Consider the following 16,018-nt stretch of genomic DNA (forward strand, 5'->3'; position numbering starts at 1 on the left):
TCTCGGGACCGCAGTCCTCGCCCGGCGTCCCCGCCTCGGTACTCACGACGGCGGCCCCGGCGGCCGAGCCTCGTCTTCCCCACTGTTGGGCTCCGTTTCCATTGCCTCATAAAAGCAACGCTGCACGGCAGCACTGAAACGAATCGGGAGTCTAGTTCGGGTCCCACCGCACCTAGCTGCAGGGAGAGGGCGCCGGCGGCAAGGCTCGGGCTGGCCTCCCGGCGTCCTCACCGCGCGCCTGGTCCACGGGGCGTGACGCGAAACGCCCCTATCACGCATGCGTCTCAGTCCCCTCCTCCCCCCCCTCCAACTCGGCGGGGGACACGCGTCCTTACGCGCAGGCGCATCCGGGCTCAGGGGCATACGCGCAGGCACCGCCACAGACACCTCGGGGTCCTCGAACGCCGGAAGTGCCCGCGTTCTGCTTTTCGGCGTCCTGGCCGGCGGGCGTCGGCTGCGTGCGGCCCGCGCGCTGTGAAGGCTCGCGGCCAACCGCCCCGTTGCCCGCCGCGGCCGGCGCACGCCGCAGTCCGGGAAGATGGTGGGCCGCAACAGCGCCATTGCCGCGGGCGTGTGCGGGGCCCTCTTCATCGGCTACTGCATCTACTTCGACCGCAAGAGGCGGAGTGACCCCAACTTCAAGAACAGGCTTCGCGAACGTGAGTAGGCCCGACCGGGTGTCGGCCTCCCTGGGCGGGCCGCCGCGCGGCCGCCTCGTGGTGCGGCCCGGAGGACATGGCGGCGCCGCGCGCCCCGGGTGGCCCTCTCAGCTGCCTTCCCGCCGCCCGCTCTCCCTCCAGTCCTCCCAGCTCCTCTCTCTGGGGCCCGGGTCGCCCGCACGTCCTCCAGTCCTCCCTCCCGTCCTCCCATCGCCGCCCTCCGGGGCCTGGGTCGCCCCCGCTCGCCGCCTCCCTCCGGGGCCCGCGCCGCCCAACCCCCTCCCGTCTTCCCATCGCCTCCCTCCGGGGCCCGGACCGCGGCCCTCCCCCCCTCCCACGTTGTGGAGGGGACCCGTCCCCCATCTTTGCCCTGGCCCGGCGGGGTGGGTGGCTCGGGGACTACGGAGCCCAGTGCGGTGCATTCTTAAACCCTCCTGGCCGCCGCGCGCCGGCGCCTCCAGGATACGAGTGAATGCTAGAGCAAGTGCAGGAAGTCCAAAGGGCTGCGCGCCCTCCGTGGCTCAGCCCTATTTCCTCCCTGCGACAGCTCGTGAGAGGCTCGCCTTGGAGCCCCGCGGGGGCGGGGTGCGCGCCCACGTGGTCCAGGCCCGCCGCGGCGCGGAGTCCTCCCGAGGGTGGCGTGGTCACGCGCGGACGCCAGGCGCACCCGTGAGCTCGTCCACGCCCAGGCGGACTCACGAAGAACACTGTGTTGGGTTCGAGACCGGTCGCGGGTGATGAGGCCTCCCTTAGGTGTTCGGTCCGGGTGCGGCCTGCGCCTTGTGGAGGTGGAGAGCGCGGAAGCCCACCACTGTCCTGGGCAGGCCTCGATCGCGCGCTGCCCACGCGGTGCGGCCCTTCGCTGAGGTGCAGATGTGGACGGCGCCGTGAGGAAGGGCTTTGCCCGCCCCTCCCTGGCACGCCCCGGGAAGTCTGACCTCGGAGGGGAGAAATCAGAAGAGCCGTCACTGTAGACCGGTTGAGGACTCTTAATTTTCAAAAGTCTTTTTTCATCCAGTGTTCTTTTCTACCTGAAGTAGATGATCGCAGTTGGTGGCCACCATCTAGGGCAAGCTGCTTCACGCCTTAGTTTGATAAGGAAATTTTCTTTTTTTTTTTTGGTAACAAGTGAATCTACTGAAAATTGATTGGTTAAGGAAAAGGAGACTTTGTTATTGAGGGTTAGTCCTAGGCTCCTATTCCATCTTTTTTGGATTTTGTTAGCCTGTTATACATATTCTTGTTTGTGCTAAGTGTGTCACCAGGGCCTTGAGCACATCAATCACTCTGTCTACCACTGAATTACATACTCAGTCCCAATTAGCACTCTTAAAGCACAATTTTTTATTTTTATTTTTTTGTCAGTCCTGGGGCTTGAACTCAGGACCAGGGCACTCAAGGCTAGCACTCTACCACTAGAGCCACAGCACCACCTCCAGCTTTTTCTGTTTATATGTTACTGAGGAATCGAACCCAGGGTCTCGTGCATGCAAGGCAAGCACTCTACCACTAAGCCACATTCCCAGCCCGTAAAGCACAGTTTTCATTCATCTTTACTAATAAGTGAAATTTAACTTCCAAATCACAGTTAATACTGCAGGTACATTTAGAAATGTACCTGTGAATGACATACCATTTTACATCATTCTGAAGTGTACTAAGGAAGTGTCTTAAAAGTGATTTGGTTTGGAAATGATTTTAAGCTGTTTTACTTTTTTTTCTTGCGGTCGTGGGACCTGAACTCCAGGCCTGGGCACTGTCCCTCAGCTCTTCACCTCAAGGCTAGCACTTTAACACTTGAGTTGCAGCGCCACTTCAGGCTTTTTCTGCTTATGTGGTGCTGAAGAATTGAACCCATGGCCTCATGCATGAGAGGCAAGTGCACTCTACCACTGGGCCACCTTCCCAGCTCCATTTTTTTTTTTAAGGTAGACATACCTGTTTTAACTTGTTTGATTCACGCAGCAGCATTTGGTACTACAATCAGCTAATGCTGGGTTAGGTCTGGTTTTGCTGTGTTACTCTTTAGAATTTTGATTTTTCAGTCTGTTACCATCTTTTCCTCTGTCACAGATACAATTTATTTTGTAAAAGTTTCATAATTTTAATCTTATTGCTAAAAATGAAAGGCAATTAAGGGAGCTTAAAATTCCAGAACTGTCAATCAAATGTATTCTGCATTAATCACACACTCCGCCACGCCTAAGTTTTAAAAAAAAAAATCTGGAGTTGGGCGTGGTAGGCCACACCTATAATCACAGAAAGTCCAGGGAAGTTGAGGCTGGAAGTTGGAGTTTTAGGTGAGCCAGCTTGGGCTAAATAGACCCTGTCTCAGACAAAAACATAAATAAAAACAAAACCTGTATTTGAATACTGCTGGGAACTATTTCACTCTAGTGTGATTCATTATCTTCTGTCAGTTTGCCAAAGTTCTGGTTTAACAGACTGTATGTATTTCATTGCTTATTGCACAATACTTGTTCATCTCCCCCCCCCCCCCCCCTTGGCAGTACTAGGGCTTGAACTTACAACTTACAGCTTCGTGCTTGGTATTCAGACCTCTACCACTTGAGCCGGCTTCCAGCCATTTTTGCTGTGTTGAGATGTGTCTCAGTAGTTACCTGTGCCATGGACATTAAGGCTCTTAACACCTCCCATTCATTTTAACTGGCTGTCATGGTCAATCTTTTTCTGTTGAGATGAGTAAGAATTCTGTGGACGGTTGCTTTGGCTAGCATTGAACACCAGTCCCCCAGCTCTCGGCCTCATGCATAGTTGGAGTGACAGGCACATTGTACTGTACCCAGCTATTTGAGATGAGGTCTTGAGAACTTCTTGCTCAGACTGGCCTTGAACCAGGATCCTCCTGGATCTCTGCCTCCTGAGTAGCTAGGATTGTAAGCGTAAGCCATGGTCCTTGGCTTTTGCTCATTTCTGAAATGTCTTTTATCATAATGAATATGTTGCTCTATTGAGTTTTGAGTCAGCTGCCTGTGTTTGAATAGCCACTCTCTTGCTGTTACCCTGTAACAAGGGGATGGCAGTACTATACCTGCTTTTGAGTTTCTGTGAGGATGGATTAAATAACCTATTTTGTGCTATTAGATGACCAAAACTTAAGCAGATTGGGAGTAGAATTATTATTTTGATGTTAGTGCAGCCCCTTATATAAGAATAGTCTCATTGTAGATGCTTTTGTGCTCATAGAGTGGAACACAAGCTAGGTAGCTTTAAGTGGCATTGTTACCTGCTAACTCCTCACAACTGTCCTGTGGGGTTCCTCTCCTTAGAGCAGGTTTCTGAAGAAATTGTACTGTCTGTTCCATGGATTGATTTGAAGAGCTGAATGGTTAAGAACTACAGTTTTGTTTGATAACCTCTCTCCCTCCCTCTGCTTGGGTTTGCCAGCAGGACAGGGCCTGTCCATACAGCTCCCTCTGCCCTTAGCCTCTCAGTGCTGGGATTCCAGACACATGTTCCCACAGCCGGTAACTGGAGTATAGATGTCTCTCTCCTGAGACTAAGTATATTATTTCATACCAGAAACTAAACAAGTCAAAAATGATAGGCTGTTTTCCTTCACCAGTAATATTCAACTAAGGCTGTAAAGGTGAGGTTCTGAACATTTTGCCATTGCTTTCTTATGTTGGGTGCATACTGTGTTTTGTTTTTTGATAACTTGGTTAAATACAGCTTTTCCATTTTAGGATGTGCTACATGTCAGTAATAAGGCTTGATGACAGTGGCCTAATTCTCTCTGTTCCGTGTCCTGTGTATGTAGGAAAGGGATGTTGGCATTGCCGCTGGAGCTGTGAATTGCTAGACCTGGTGGCCCAGAAAACAAGAGAGTGCTCTCGCCCAGAAATGCCACTTGCCTGAGTTCACTTCGACTGGAGCTATTCCCAGGTCCCTGACAGACCCTAGGGAGGCCAGGCAGGACCCAGCCATACCACTTAGACTTTTGATTCTTGTTTTGATTACAGCTAAACAAAAATATAACATTTCTTACAGGAAGAAAGAAACAGAAGCTTGCGAAGGAGAGAGCTGGGCTTTCCAAGGTAATGTTTAGTCTGGTTTTTTTCATTACAGAGATAATGTCCAAAAATCTGTATTTTGAGGTATGTTTTGAGAGGCTCTGCTATTGGATATTGATTTTGTGCTCAAAATTGTGTTATTAGGGGAATGGCTTAGCAGGGCATTGGCAGGTTCTATTGGCCTCCAGGACTTCTTTCTGTACTAACAGCTTAGTGTTTCAGCGGGTTTAGGGAGGCCGTAGATGAAAGTCTCAGATGCTTCAAGATGATAAAATGTAATGTTAATTTAGTTGTCCTTGTTTTATCTTTGCTGTAAATTTTCAAAGTTAGTCAAGATTATTCTTGACTACTGATGCAGTCCTGCCAGGTTCTTACAACTTTAGTTCTCTTGTAAACCTTCCCATTTTTTCTTTCTATAGATGCTAATGTTCATTATTTCATATGACTATATAGATTTATCTGCTTGATAAAATAATCTGCTATGGTATGTGTAACTAAAAAACCGTTAGCCCCTGCTGCTTCCCCAACTTGTATCTGTGAGTACTGTGATTTGAGCTCGGGGCTTTATGCTGGTTAGGCAAGCACTCTTACTACCTGAGTTAGGCCTCCAATCCCCTCCCTTTTTTTGGTCAGTCTTGGGGCTTGAACTCAGACTGGGCACTGTCCTTGAGCTCTTCAGCTCAAGGCTACTGCTATGCCACTTTGAGTCTGGGCTGGCTTTGAGCCATCGTCCCCAGATCTCAGCCTTCTGAGTAGTTAGGATGACAGGCGTGAGCCCGCAGTGCCAGACTCTCCAGCCTTTTTGCTGTTAACTTTTTTAAGATAGTCTCACTTTCTCCCTGCCTAAGCAGGACCATGATTCTCCTATACTTTCACAGCTGTAGCTGGAGTGCCAGGGGATCACCACTGTACCCAGCTTTTTCTGTTGAGATGGGGATTTCATGAATTTTGTCTGGACTGGCTTGGAGCTGCAATCTCCTTGCCTTAGTACCTGTGTAGTTGGGATGAGAGTTAATTGTGCATCACCATGCCCAGCTGTGTTGGTTGAGATGGAGGGCAGGAGGAGTGGGTCTTATAAACATTTTGCCCTGGCTTTCCTGGAACCACAGTCCTTCCTTATCTCTGTCTCCCTAATTGCTAAAGTTGTTGCACACAAGAGCCAGGGAAATGCAGCCTGCGTGTTCCCATAGTCATTCAGATTTATTTTCTGGATTTCTAGGATATTTGGACCGTAGTCACTAATGGCCCTGTCTGTGGTACTGAGGAATTGAACCCAGGGCTTCATGCATGCTAGGCAAGCACTCTACCACTGAGCCACCTTCCCAGCCCCACTAACGGAACTTTTAAAATCAGGTTAAAGGAAAGAAAACTTGAAACACAAATGCGAAGTTTTGGTTGTGTTTTGTTTTTTGTTTTGTTTGTCGGTTGTGGGGCTTGAACTCTGGGGCTGAGCACTGTCCCTCAACTCTTCAGCTCAAGGCTAGCTCTACCACTTGAACCACAGTGTCAGTTCCAAATGCGAAGTTTTGTTACTGTGAAATAGTCGGGGTGGGGGTGGGGGTAATGGGAGGGCAGGGATGGTAAGGGAAACAAAGGAGGAGGCAACAATGCTTGACTCATTACCTTGCTCATGTAATTGTAACCCCTCTGTACAGTATTTTCACAATTAAAACTCATTAATAAGAAAGAAAGAAAATGAAGGAAGGAAGGAAAAAAAGAGCCACACTGAGTGGCCTGGTATGGTAATGAAGGGGGAAGCCTGTAAAGAATGTTTGGCTATTGAAATGTGTCCAGGCTGCTGCTCACTGTGATTTGTTCTGTAGTCTCTTGGTAAGGGGTAGGAAATACACCTCAGCCCCCATCAGTATGCATTTTCACATTTAAAAATATCATTAGATTCTCTCTATACACTGAGATGGTCATTGAAAAATGCCTTTATTTTGAGAAATTTTTTTCATATGTAATGGATAGAATGTGGCTCAGTGGTAGAGCGCTTGCCCTGCATGCATGAGGCCAAGGCTGTATAAATGGAGGTGTGGCTGAAGTGGTAGACTGTAAGCTGTGCTAGCCAAACAAGCAGGAGCTTGAGGTTCTGAGTAAGTAGAGATGCCCTTGGAAATCTATAATGGCATTATAAAAATAACATACGGTTGAAATATTTGATAGCGTGGATATTTATGTCCTTCATGTTTTCTTATGTTTGAGCAAAGCTTTTTAAAGGCTAGGCACTGGTGGCTCACCCCTATGATCCTAGCTGCTCAGGAGGCAGAGGTCTGAGTTGTGGTTCAAATTAACCCCGGCAGGAAAGTTCATGACATTGATTTCTCCAGTTAACCACCAAAAGCCACAAGTGGAGCTGATGCTCAAGAGGTAGAGTGCTAGCCTTGAGCAAAATAGCTCAGGACAGTGCCCAGGCCCTGAGTTCAAGCCCCAGGACCAACATATATATGAAATGCTTTCAAAGAACTATTGAAATAATAGTCTAACCAGTAAGTGCTTCATTTTAATGTAGATAAACTAAATTCTGAGGTTTTTCTTAAATAGTTCTTTGTTTAGTCTTCAGTTTTGCTGACTTTCTGTGTATTGGTTCTATCCCTGGCACAGTGTTGATCTCAATTTCTATGTATTGTTTCCAGTTACCTGATCTTAAAGATGCTGAAGCTGTCCAGAAATTCTTCCTTGAGGAAATACAGCTTGGTGAAGAATTACTAGCTCAAGGTAATATAGAAATCAGCCAGACACTGGCTCAAGTGGTTCATGCCTGTAATCCTAGCTGCTCCAGCTTGATATCTGAGGATCAAGGTTTGAAGCTAGCCTGGGCAGATAAATCCAAGAGGCTATTTTTACTCCAGTTAATCAGTAAAATGCCAGATTTAAGGTGTAGTTCAAGTGGTAGAGTATCAGCCTTGAGTGTAAAAGCTAAGAGACAGGCCCAGGTCCCCATCACATACACAAATATATGTATGTATGCTTGCTTGTGTCTATGTATGTATGTAGTTGGGCTTGATATGTACCTGTAATCCCAGCTACTCGGAAGGCTAAAGCAAGAAGATCGCCATTTTGAGAATTGCGTGGGCAACTTGGTGAGACTGTCTCACACCTGTTTGTGGCTGACAAATAGAGTGCTTACCTGGAATGAGTGAGCATTGGATTTAGTCCCTCGTTCCTCCAAAAAAGGATATTTTAACAGCATAGATAGTAATTCATGTATGTATTTCAGCACCTTCATTGCACTCTCTGTGCATGGTAGATGCTTCTGTATTGGTACCTGGAAGGTGACTGGTTAGCACTTCAGTGGATGCATCACTTATCATTGATTATTAATTTGGTCTGCATACTTGGAGACAGTGAAAAATATAACATTTGACAAAGGCTTAGACTTGAGATCACATGTAACTGCAAACCTTACAGGTGAATATGAGAAGGGTGTGGACCATCTGACAAATGCCATCGCTGTATGTGGGCAGCCACAGCAGCTGCTGCAGGTGTTACAGCAGACTCTGCCGCCTCCAGTGTTCCAGATGCTTCTGACCAAGCTTCCCACCATTAGTCAGGTAAGGGTTTGGGAAGTGTCTAGTGTGAGCGAGACAGATGGAAATCTATCCTTATCTTTCTTAATGGTGTAAAGCTCCTGGTGAATCAAGATGATGGTAAGTTTTGGAGCTCCTTTCATAACCTAGATTTATTTTTCTTAATATAGGAAGATAAAGGGAATTAGGTATCTCATGTTGCTTAGAGATCACATTAAATGACAGCAGGTTTTTGGTTTTTTTAAATATATTGGTCAGTCGTGGGTCCTGAACTCAGGGCCTGGGTGCTGTCCATGAGTTCTTTTGCTTGAGCAAAAGCACTGGTTTTCTTGGTGGTTAATTAGAGATAAGAGTCTCATGCTCTTTCCTGCCTGGGTTGGCTGTGAACTGAGTGAGATCCTTAGATGTCAGCCTCCTGAGTAGTTAGGATTACAAGTGTGAGCCACCAGCACCTGGCTTAAAGCAATTTATTTTTTTGTTTTTGTTTTATTTTGGGTTTTTTTGGGTCCGGTCGTGGGGCCTGAAATCTGGGCCTGGGCACTGTCCCTCAGCTCTTCAGCTCAAGGCTAGCGCTCTACCACTTGAGCCACAGCGCCACTTCTGGCTTTTTTTCTTTTTGCTTATGTGGTGCTGAGGAATCGAACCCAGGGCCTCAGGCATGCAAGGCAAGCGCTCTACCGCTGAGCCACCTTCCCAGCCCAAGCAATTTATTTTTTATTCAGTATTTTTACCATATGGGTCATTTGTAAAAGTGTGTCCAGCTCAGCAAAGTGACTTAGCCTGAAATCCTAATTGCCTGACAGATCAGGAGATTGAAATTTGAGGCCAGTGTGGGTGTGTAAAAGTTTGTGAGTGGTGAAGGAAGTTTTCACAGAACGTTACAGTAAAGTAAGTTTTTCAACCCTCTTCCCACCCTTCACGGCAGTAGGCATGAAACCCAGGGACCTGTACAGCCTATGCTAGACAAACTAGATGTCATTCTTCTGAAATACTGACCTGACTGAGGGTACATTTCACAATCTGTAGGTTCAGAATGAAGCCTAAATTTCTCTGTAAAAATAGCCACAAAAATAGCCACCCTGAGTCAACTTGTCTTGTGTTACTTGCCAGTGTTTTTCATATGCTAATTTCAGACCACAGTATTCCTTCTTCCTGTAATTGCTGTGAACTAAAAAGGGAAGTGTTTGGAGCATGGGATGGTAAGGTGCTGATGGCTGTTTGTGTGGGAGTGAACCTAAGTAAGCTATATAATTGACTGATAGATGGACACGTCCTATATTGAGCTCTGTCATGGCTGACATCATTTTATTAGGTGATAACAGTGCCCATAAGCATTAAGTGTCGGTCGATACCTGTACCAGGATTTGACACTTAGACTAGAAAGTACATTTTATGTTGAACTCAGAATCCTGATTGAGTGCTTTTGATACTTTAAAATTAAAGTTGTGTTTTTTTCTTTCTAGAGAATTGTAAGTGCTCAGAGCTTGGCCGAAGATGATGTGGAATGAGAAATAACAGCATAATAAAGTCTCAGTTAAAATGATTTGCAAATTCTTAACCTGGAAGTTGAGCAGCTCTGGGGGAGTCATATCTACCAAAGTTAGTCTGCTTTGTGTAGATATATTTCATTTTTATTTATTTTCCCGGTGAAGTGTATTTTGATAGAGAGCCTTTCCTTTATAAATACACTGCGTTAACAAAATGCCACGGGTTTCGTTGATTCCTTAAGACCTGCCACTCAGCTGCTCCTGTGGCAGCACTAGTTCCTTAGGTTTGGAGCGCCTTCCTGCCCGCCTCATCGTCTTCCAGCTGACTCCTGTCAGTCCTTGTACATATGTGCATCTGCGGCCCTGTGCAGTTTAGAACCCAGAAGAAAGCCCTTCTGCCCACCCCTCAGCATCTCCCGTGGGTGTCTGGGCACAGGGTGGGCCCACCGAGCCAGCCCCCAGTGCCAGCAGGTGGCTGGTACTCCTGTGGGGTGGCTCTATAATGGCTGTCCTGGGAGATGGGTCAGAAAGGGCGGTGCACATGCACATCCCCTGGTGGCCGCCTTACCTTGGGCAGGGCCTCCTCTCCACGGGTCCTCGGGGCACACACGCGCCCCTGGCAGCGGCCCTGGGTGTGCACACCTGCTGCTCACAGGGAAGGAAGCCCGGGGCTGGCTTCGGTGGCCGATGCCGGTGCTCCCCTGACTGTTGGCCCCGGCCTGGCCCAAGTGCCCTTCTAGAGCCCCCAGGCCTCGGCAGCAAGCCCTGCTGGCTGGCGCCTATCCCTCACCGGCTGCCCGGGGGCTGTTCCCCTTGCGTGGTTCTACAATGCTCTCGCATGGCTGTTCGTCTGGCCTATGTAGAGCTAGGACTGGACCTGGGACTGGGTGCCCCTTAGTGTCTTCATGTGAGTTTGGTGCTCTACTGTGAGCCCCACCTCCCCTCTAGCCATTCATTAGAAGTAAGAGTGCCAGCTGGCCTCGAACCACAATCCTCAGATCCCAACCTCCTGAGCAGATTGGAGGGCAGGCAGGAGCCGACTCAATGCACACCGGCTGGGCTCTGGTACTGGGGTCAGGCTGCACCAGCCAGTGCCCAGTAACTTCCCACACGTGAGGGAAGGAAACTAGAGAGAATAGGTTTTAATTATCTAACTAAATGCTATTTTATATTATCCTCAGACATCTAAATTGGACAAGAAATTGAAAAGAGAGACAACAGCCACTGGACTCTAATCCTAAGCCACTCAGGAGGCTGAGACCTGAGGGTCACAGTTCAGAGCCATCCTAGGTGGGAAAGTCCTGGAGACTCATCCCCAGTTAACTCCCAAAAATACATGCAAAAGCTGGAAGTGGAGCTGTGGCTCCAGTGGTAGAGTGCTAGCATTGAATGAAAAAAAGAAAATGCAGAGGCAGCTCCCAGGCCCTGAGTTCAACTAGGATTGGCACCAAAGGCCATGTGTGTGTTGGGGCGGGGGAATTAATAGCAGGTTCTAGACCTCCAAACCTGGGACCCCTGAAACTGCCTGTGTCTGAACCCCCACCCCAGCTCTCCAGCTGAACCCAGAGCTAGCTACTGGGCTCCATACCACCTCCACTCCCGGAAGCACACCCCTGGGGCTTGGATCGTGGAAGGAAAGAGACCTATCAGTGCATAGGCAGAGCGCGCGTGTCCTCCGTGTATCTGGGCAGAGGTGAGCTGGCCTGTCTCCACCTGTCGGTGGCTTTGAGGCTGCGGCAGTGGGGATGGCACTGGGGTTCATTCACAGCAATTTGGGCAGCTTGGCCTCTGGGTTGGGTTGGGAGGTTCTTGCCTTCAAATATGCTGCCTTTCCTCTTACCACAGGAAAAGACCAATGCAGCTTTGTCCCCAGCTGTGTGGTCAGTTATGAAAGCTTCAGCCATGCTTGGAAATGGGCACAGACCACCCCAATGAGGCCAGGGCAGAGGAGGGGCTCCCTGGGGCCTCATCATTGGGCAGAGAGGGGGCTCCTCTGAGCCAGGATGCCAGCCCCCCACAGGGCTCCCCTCCATGTGTGGCTGTGTGTACAGGCAGAGCCCTCACGCAGTGGAGGTGGCCCCAGACTGGCTTTCCAACTCAGACGGGAATAGTTTGTTTCTGTCTCTGTCCTGCCCGGTAAGCTTTACTTTGCATCTTTCTTTGGTGTAGTTATCAAAAGAAGGGACTGGATGGAGTCTGGAAGTCACATTCAGTCTCCCATTAGGCAGGAAGAAGAAACAAACTTCCTTCCTGGGCCACAGGTTAATTCTTTTCTGTTGTCCAAGGTGAGGGGTGCAGTGGAACACACGGCTCCAGCGCCTGCCCGGGTGTTCCACATGAGGCCGAGGCCAGAGGCAGGGATGGCATTGGGGGGGGCAGACACTGAGGGGCCAGTGTCCTAGCCTCTGCAGTGTCAGTGTGAGGCAGGACATGAGAGGAGAGGTCAGCTGGCTTGGCTGGACAGCAGTCCCCAATCCATCTCAGACAGTGGGCATAAGTTGGCAGGTTCCCCACTGCCCTGCTTTCATCTGCTTGCTGTTTCTCTGCACCCCTTTAATAAAAGGCCACGGCCTGACCCAGATGTGTTCAACGGGGTCCACCTTGCTGCTGTGCCCAGCTTCTGCCTCCCGGCCCTCCTCACCCACAGCACCTCTCCAGTCCTTCACCTTGACATTTTAAAGTTCCCAAGCTCTCATGTTATGGGGGGCTGGGAATGCCAAGAACCAGGGGACACAGGCAGCCTCTGCAGGACAGTTGGCACACGCTTGGCTCAGGGCTCCAGCCAGTGCTAGAGGCTGCCGGCTTGCCAGCATGCCTCCTGTTCCTACTGTCCTCCCACAACATCTCATCACTATTCACTGCGCAGATTCCCTGACACCCAAAAACCTAGGGCTGGTCCCCTGAGACCCCAGGCCTAGCTTGTCATCAGTGCTGCCTGTGCGCGCACACAGTGAAGGGCTGGCAGACGCTTGTGCAGGCAGCTGGGTGCACAGTGGACAGGACAGGGCTTGAGCTGCAGCTGCTGAACCTGATCAGCTCTGCCAGGCTGATCAGCCTGTTGATTTCTCTTTTCCTTTTTTTTTTTTGGGGGGGGGGTGGGGGTTCCGGTTGTGGGGCCTGAACTCTGGGCCTGGGCGCTATCCCTCAGCTCTTCATCTTAAGGCTAGCGCTCTACCACTTGAGCCACAGAGTGCGCTTTCGGCTTTTTTTTTTCTGTTTATGTGGTGCTGAGGAATCGAACCCAGGGCCTTATGCATGCAAGGCAAGCACTCTACCACTGAGCCACCTTCCCAGCCCCCCCTGTGTTGATTTCTGAGCCTCCCATGTGCACCCAGAATGGACACCACAGGCGTTCCCAAAGGAGAAGCAATTGCACAGACATAGCTGTACCCTAAATCTTGCTGTAGGACACTGCTGTGTGTGTGTGTGTGTGTGTGTGTGTGTGTGTGTGTGTGTGTGTGTGTGTGTGTGTGTGTGTGTGTGTGTGTGTGTGTGTGTGTGTGTGTGTGGCGCGCGCAGGTTCTGAGCCTTGAACTTGGGGCCTGGGTATTGTCCATGAACTTTTTTTCCCCTCAAAGCTACTGCTCTAGCACTTGAGCCACAGCCCCACTTGGGGCTTTTTTTCATGGCAAATTGGCGATAAGGATCTCACTGACTTTTCTGCCTGGCCTGGCTTTGAACATCAATCTTTAGATCTCAGCCTCCTGAGTAGTTAGTATGACAGACATGAGATCACATTGTATTTTGATGGACCACATACCAGCAGTGACATACTGATCTCTATATGCCCAGAATCAATGGGCCAACTGCTGGAGGGGGTGTCGGGGGCAGAAGCCCTAAACCTAGTCTGTGAAATAAACCCATCTGAGCTGATCAGCTCAGAGGCCTGGGAAAAGGGGAAAGGTACCCAGCACACACTGGTTGGCCTGGGGAGAAGGGGGTGTAGTTAGTTGAGTGAGCATCCTGGAGACCCCCACCTACCCACTACAATAGGTGAGCACAGGCATGTGTGGCTGACACCAGGTTTTGCCAGATAATGCTTGGCCTTCACGCAGGTGATGGTTTGATGCTGGGAACAGCATCTCTGATGTTGGCCACAGAGCCACCCCGCTGACCAGTGCACCCCCACTGTGTCCCTGGGTGGAGGCCTTCCTTAACTGGAGGCCCATCCAGGATCCCTCCCTGCATGGCTCAGGGCCCCTGCCAGGGAAACAAAACACAATTTGGGAAACACACACTGGAAACTGACTTCTTTACATCCTTCGTGAAGGACTGTGTCATCCATTTCTTTTCTTTTCTTTTTTTTTTTTTTTTTGGTTGGTCATGGAGCCTGAACTCTGGGCCTGGGTGCTGTCTCAGCTCTTCAGCTCAAGGCTAGCGCTCTACCACTTGAGCCACAGCGCCACCTCTGGCTTTTTCTGCTTATGTGGTGCTGAGGATCAAACCCAGGGCCTTATATATGTGAGGCAAGCACTCTACCACTGAGCCCCTTCCCAGCCCCTGTGACATCCATTTCTTTGGTAAATCACAGAGCAACTTTAAAAATAATGAGTTTGTTTACTGTTACAGATACTGAAATCCTTATATAGAAGGTTCTAGACAAAGAAAAGCACCAAGTGCTATTGATGGGACAGTCTGAGCAGACATGAACAATACAATCCTTATGAACTAAAGATTTTTTTTTGTAGCAAGTACTTGATGTGGGGCATATATGTCTATAATCCAGCAGGAGGATGGTTAGTGTGAGGCCAGTCTGAGTCACAAACAACAGTAATAATTATAATTCATGGCAATAGGAAAAAGCAGTTGATTTGTGAAAAAAGCAACTTTCAAACAGGCCAGTGAGGATCTTGGAATGTGGCTCAGTGGTACAGTGTTTGTCTCACATGCATGAAGCCCTGGGTTCCATTCCTCAGTACCACATACACAGAAAAAGCCAGAAGTGGCACTGTGGCTTAAGTGGTAGAGGGCTAGCCTTGAGCAATAGAAGCTCAGGGACAATGCCCAGGCCCTGAGTTCAAACCCCAGGACTGGCAAAAAACAACAAACAAAAACAGGTCAGGGACAGAGGGGATAATTTGAATGTTTCTTTGCTCATTACACACTTTGTTCTATGAAGCATTTTCACTTATAAATTAGAATCTATTTAGAAATCACTCTCTTGGAAACTAGGGGGTCCCCTGGCTGGTGCGTTGTTCTGGCCTAAGCCTGGCATGGGGGGGCGGGAAGGAGGCGGGGAGCGGATGTTGTTTCTTAGGGCTGGGGAGGACTTTCAGGTAATCTGATGTTTTAAAGATTTTCTCAGAGCCCTCAGGAACAGGCCCAAGAGAAATGAGGGGCGTGGTGCCCAGGCAGGATGCAGGGTGGGGAGGGGGTTGCATGCTGCGGGCCTGGGGTCTCAGTCTTCCTATCTATGTCTTCACATAGCTGGGACTGCAGATATGAGCAGCCTGGCCCGTGAAAACTGATCGTTTGAATAGCAGAATTAAAAAAGAAAACTTGCTATGGCTGGGCACAGGTGGCTAATCTTGTAATCCTCCCTGTTTGGGAGATTGAGGCCAGGGGGGACTGTGGTTCTAGGCCAACCTGGGCAGAAAAGACTGAGATTCCCCCTCCCCAGGCTGGGCACAGCCGCACACCTGTCACACACGGGAGGCTGAGATCAGGATGGTGGCTTTTGGTCAGTCCAGCAGAAAAGCCCGTGAAACACTGTCTGCCCATAGGGAAGCTGCTTTTGGGGCAATCACCTGGCAAAATGGGGGAACCTAAATAGGTAGATCATGGCTCAGGTTTAACCCTGGTGGGAAGGGAACTCTATCCTAAAAATAGCCAGCAAAAACCAGCTGGAGGCATGGCTCACATGGCAGAGCACCTGCCTAGCAAGTGTGGGGCACTAAATTGAACCCCCATAAAAATGCAATCAGTAAGTAGAGTGCCAGAAAGCACCCCCCATGCCTGCCTGGCTGACTGGCAGCTCTGGGCGGGCCACACCTGCTGTCCCCTGGGGCCATGTGTTTCAGTGCCCTTTTCAGGATGGTGACTTTATCCAGAGATGCCAGGAAGGCCCCACCCGTGCCCACTCAGCCACATGGCCAGTGTCCGGTGGTTAAATGCCATTCATCATCCACCTCTCTTGTCCAGAGAGGAAGCTGGCCCATCTCCCCTTGGTGGCTGGCCCTCAGCCGGCCCGCGGGGAAGCCTGGCCACTTTCTACCCCTCTGGGGCAGTGGGAGGCACTGCCCTGCACCTGCTGGCTAAGCCACTTGATGGCACAAGAGAACTGAGAAAGACAGAACTGCCTCGCCCCG

The 16,018-nt window shown here is 49.8% G+C and overlaps 1 protein-coding gene, 1 long non-coding RNA gene and 1 other non-coding gene across 3 annotated transcripts; all 3 read left to right on the forward strand.

Annotated features, from left to right (window-relative positions):
• The first annotated feature begins 399 nt into the window (after window positions 1-399).
• Tomm20 (translocase of outer mitochondrial membrane 20) lies at window positions 400-9,925 on the forward strand. The gene is made up of 5 exons (XM_069998113.1): window positions 400-659; window positions 4,671-4,717; window positions 7,330-7,411; window positions 8,105-8,247; window positions 9,687-9,925. The coding sequence occupies exons 1-5, from the start codon at window positions 539-541 to the stop codon at window positions 9,729-9,731; spliced, it is 438 nt and encodes a 145-aa protein (XP_069854214.1). The 5' UTR covers window positions 400-538; the 3' UTR covers window positions 9,732-9,925.
• On the forward strand, window positions 675-4,566 carry LOC138810818 (uncharacterized). The gene is made up of 2 exons (XR_011367245.1): window positions 675-4,269; window positions 4,441-4,566. It is a non-coding gene; the product is annotated as an uncharacterized lncRNA (long non-coding RNA).
• LOC138810918 (small nucleolar RNA SNORA14) lies at window positions 1,076-1,208 on the forward strand. Its single transcript, XR_011367267.1, has one exon. It is a non-coding gene; the product is annotated as a small nucleolar RNA SNORA14 (small nucleolar RNA).
• Window positions 9,926-16,018: the final 6,093 nt, after the last annotated feature.

The sequence above is a fragment of the Dipodomys merriami genome, unplaced genomic scaffold, assembly GCF_024711535.1.
Source record: "Dipodomys merriami isolate MVZ:Mamm:240054 unplaced genomic scaffold, mDipMer1.0.p SCAF_51, whole genome shotgun sequence".
Taxonomy (NCBI): domain Eukaryota; kingdom Metazoa; phylum Chordata; class Mammalia; order Rodentia; family Heteromyidae; genus Dipodomys; species Dipodomys merriami.

Bases quoted from the DNA above. Each gene is read 5' to 3' on its own strand.
- Tomm20 (XM_069998113.1), top strand. From the start codon at position 539: ATGGTGGGCCGCAACAGCGCCATTGCCGCGGGCGTGTGCGGGGCCCTC. The intron at 660-4,670 runs GTGAGTAGGCCC...CATTTCTTACAG, and splicing joins CAAGAACAGGCTTCGCGAAC to GAAGAAAGAAACAGAAGCTT. The intron at 4,718-7,329 runs GTAATGTTTAGT...TATTGTTTCCAG, and splicing joins AGAGAGCTGGGCTTTCCAAG to TTACCTGATCTTAAAGATGC.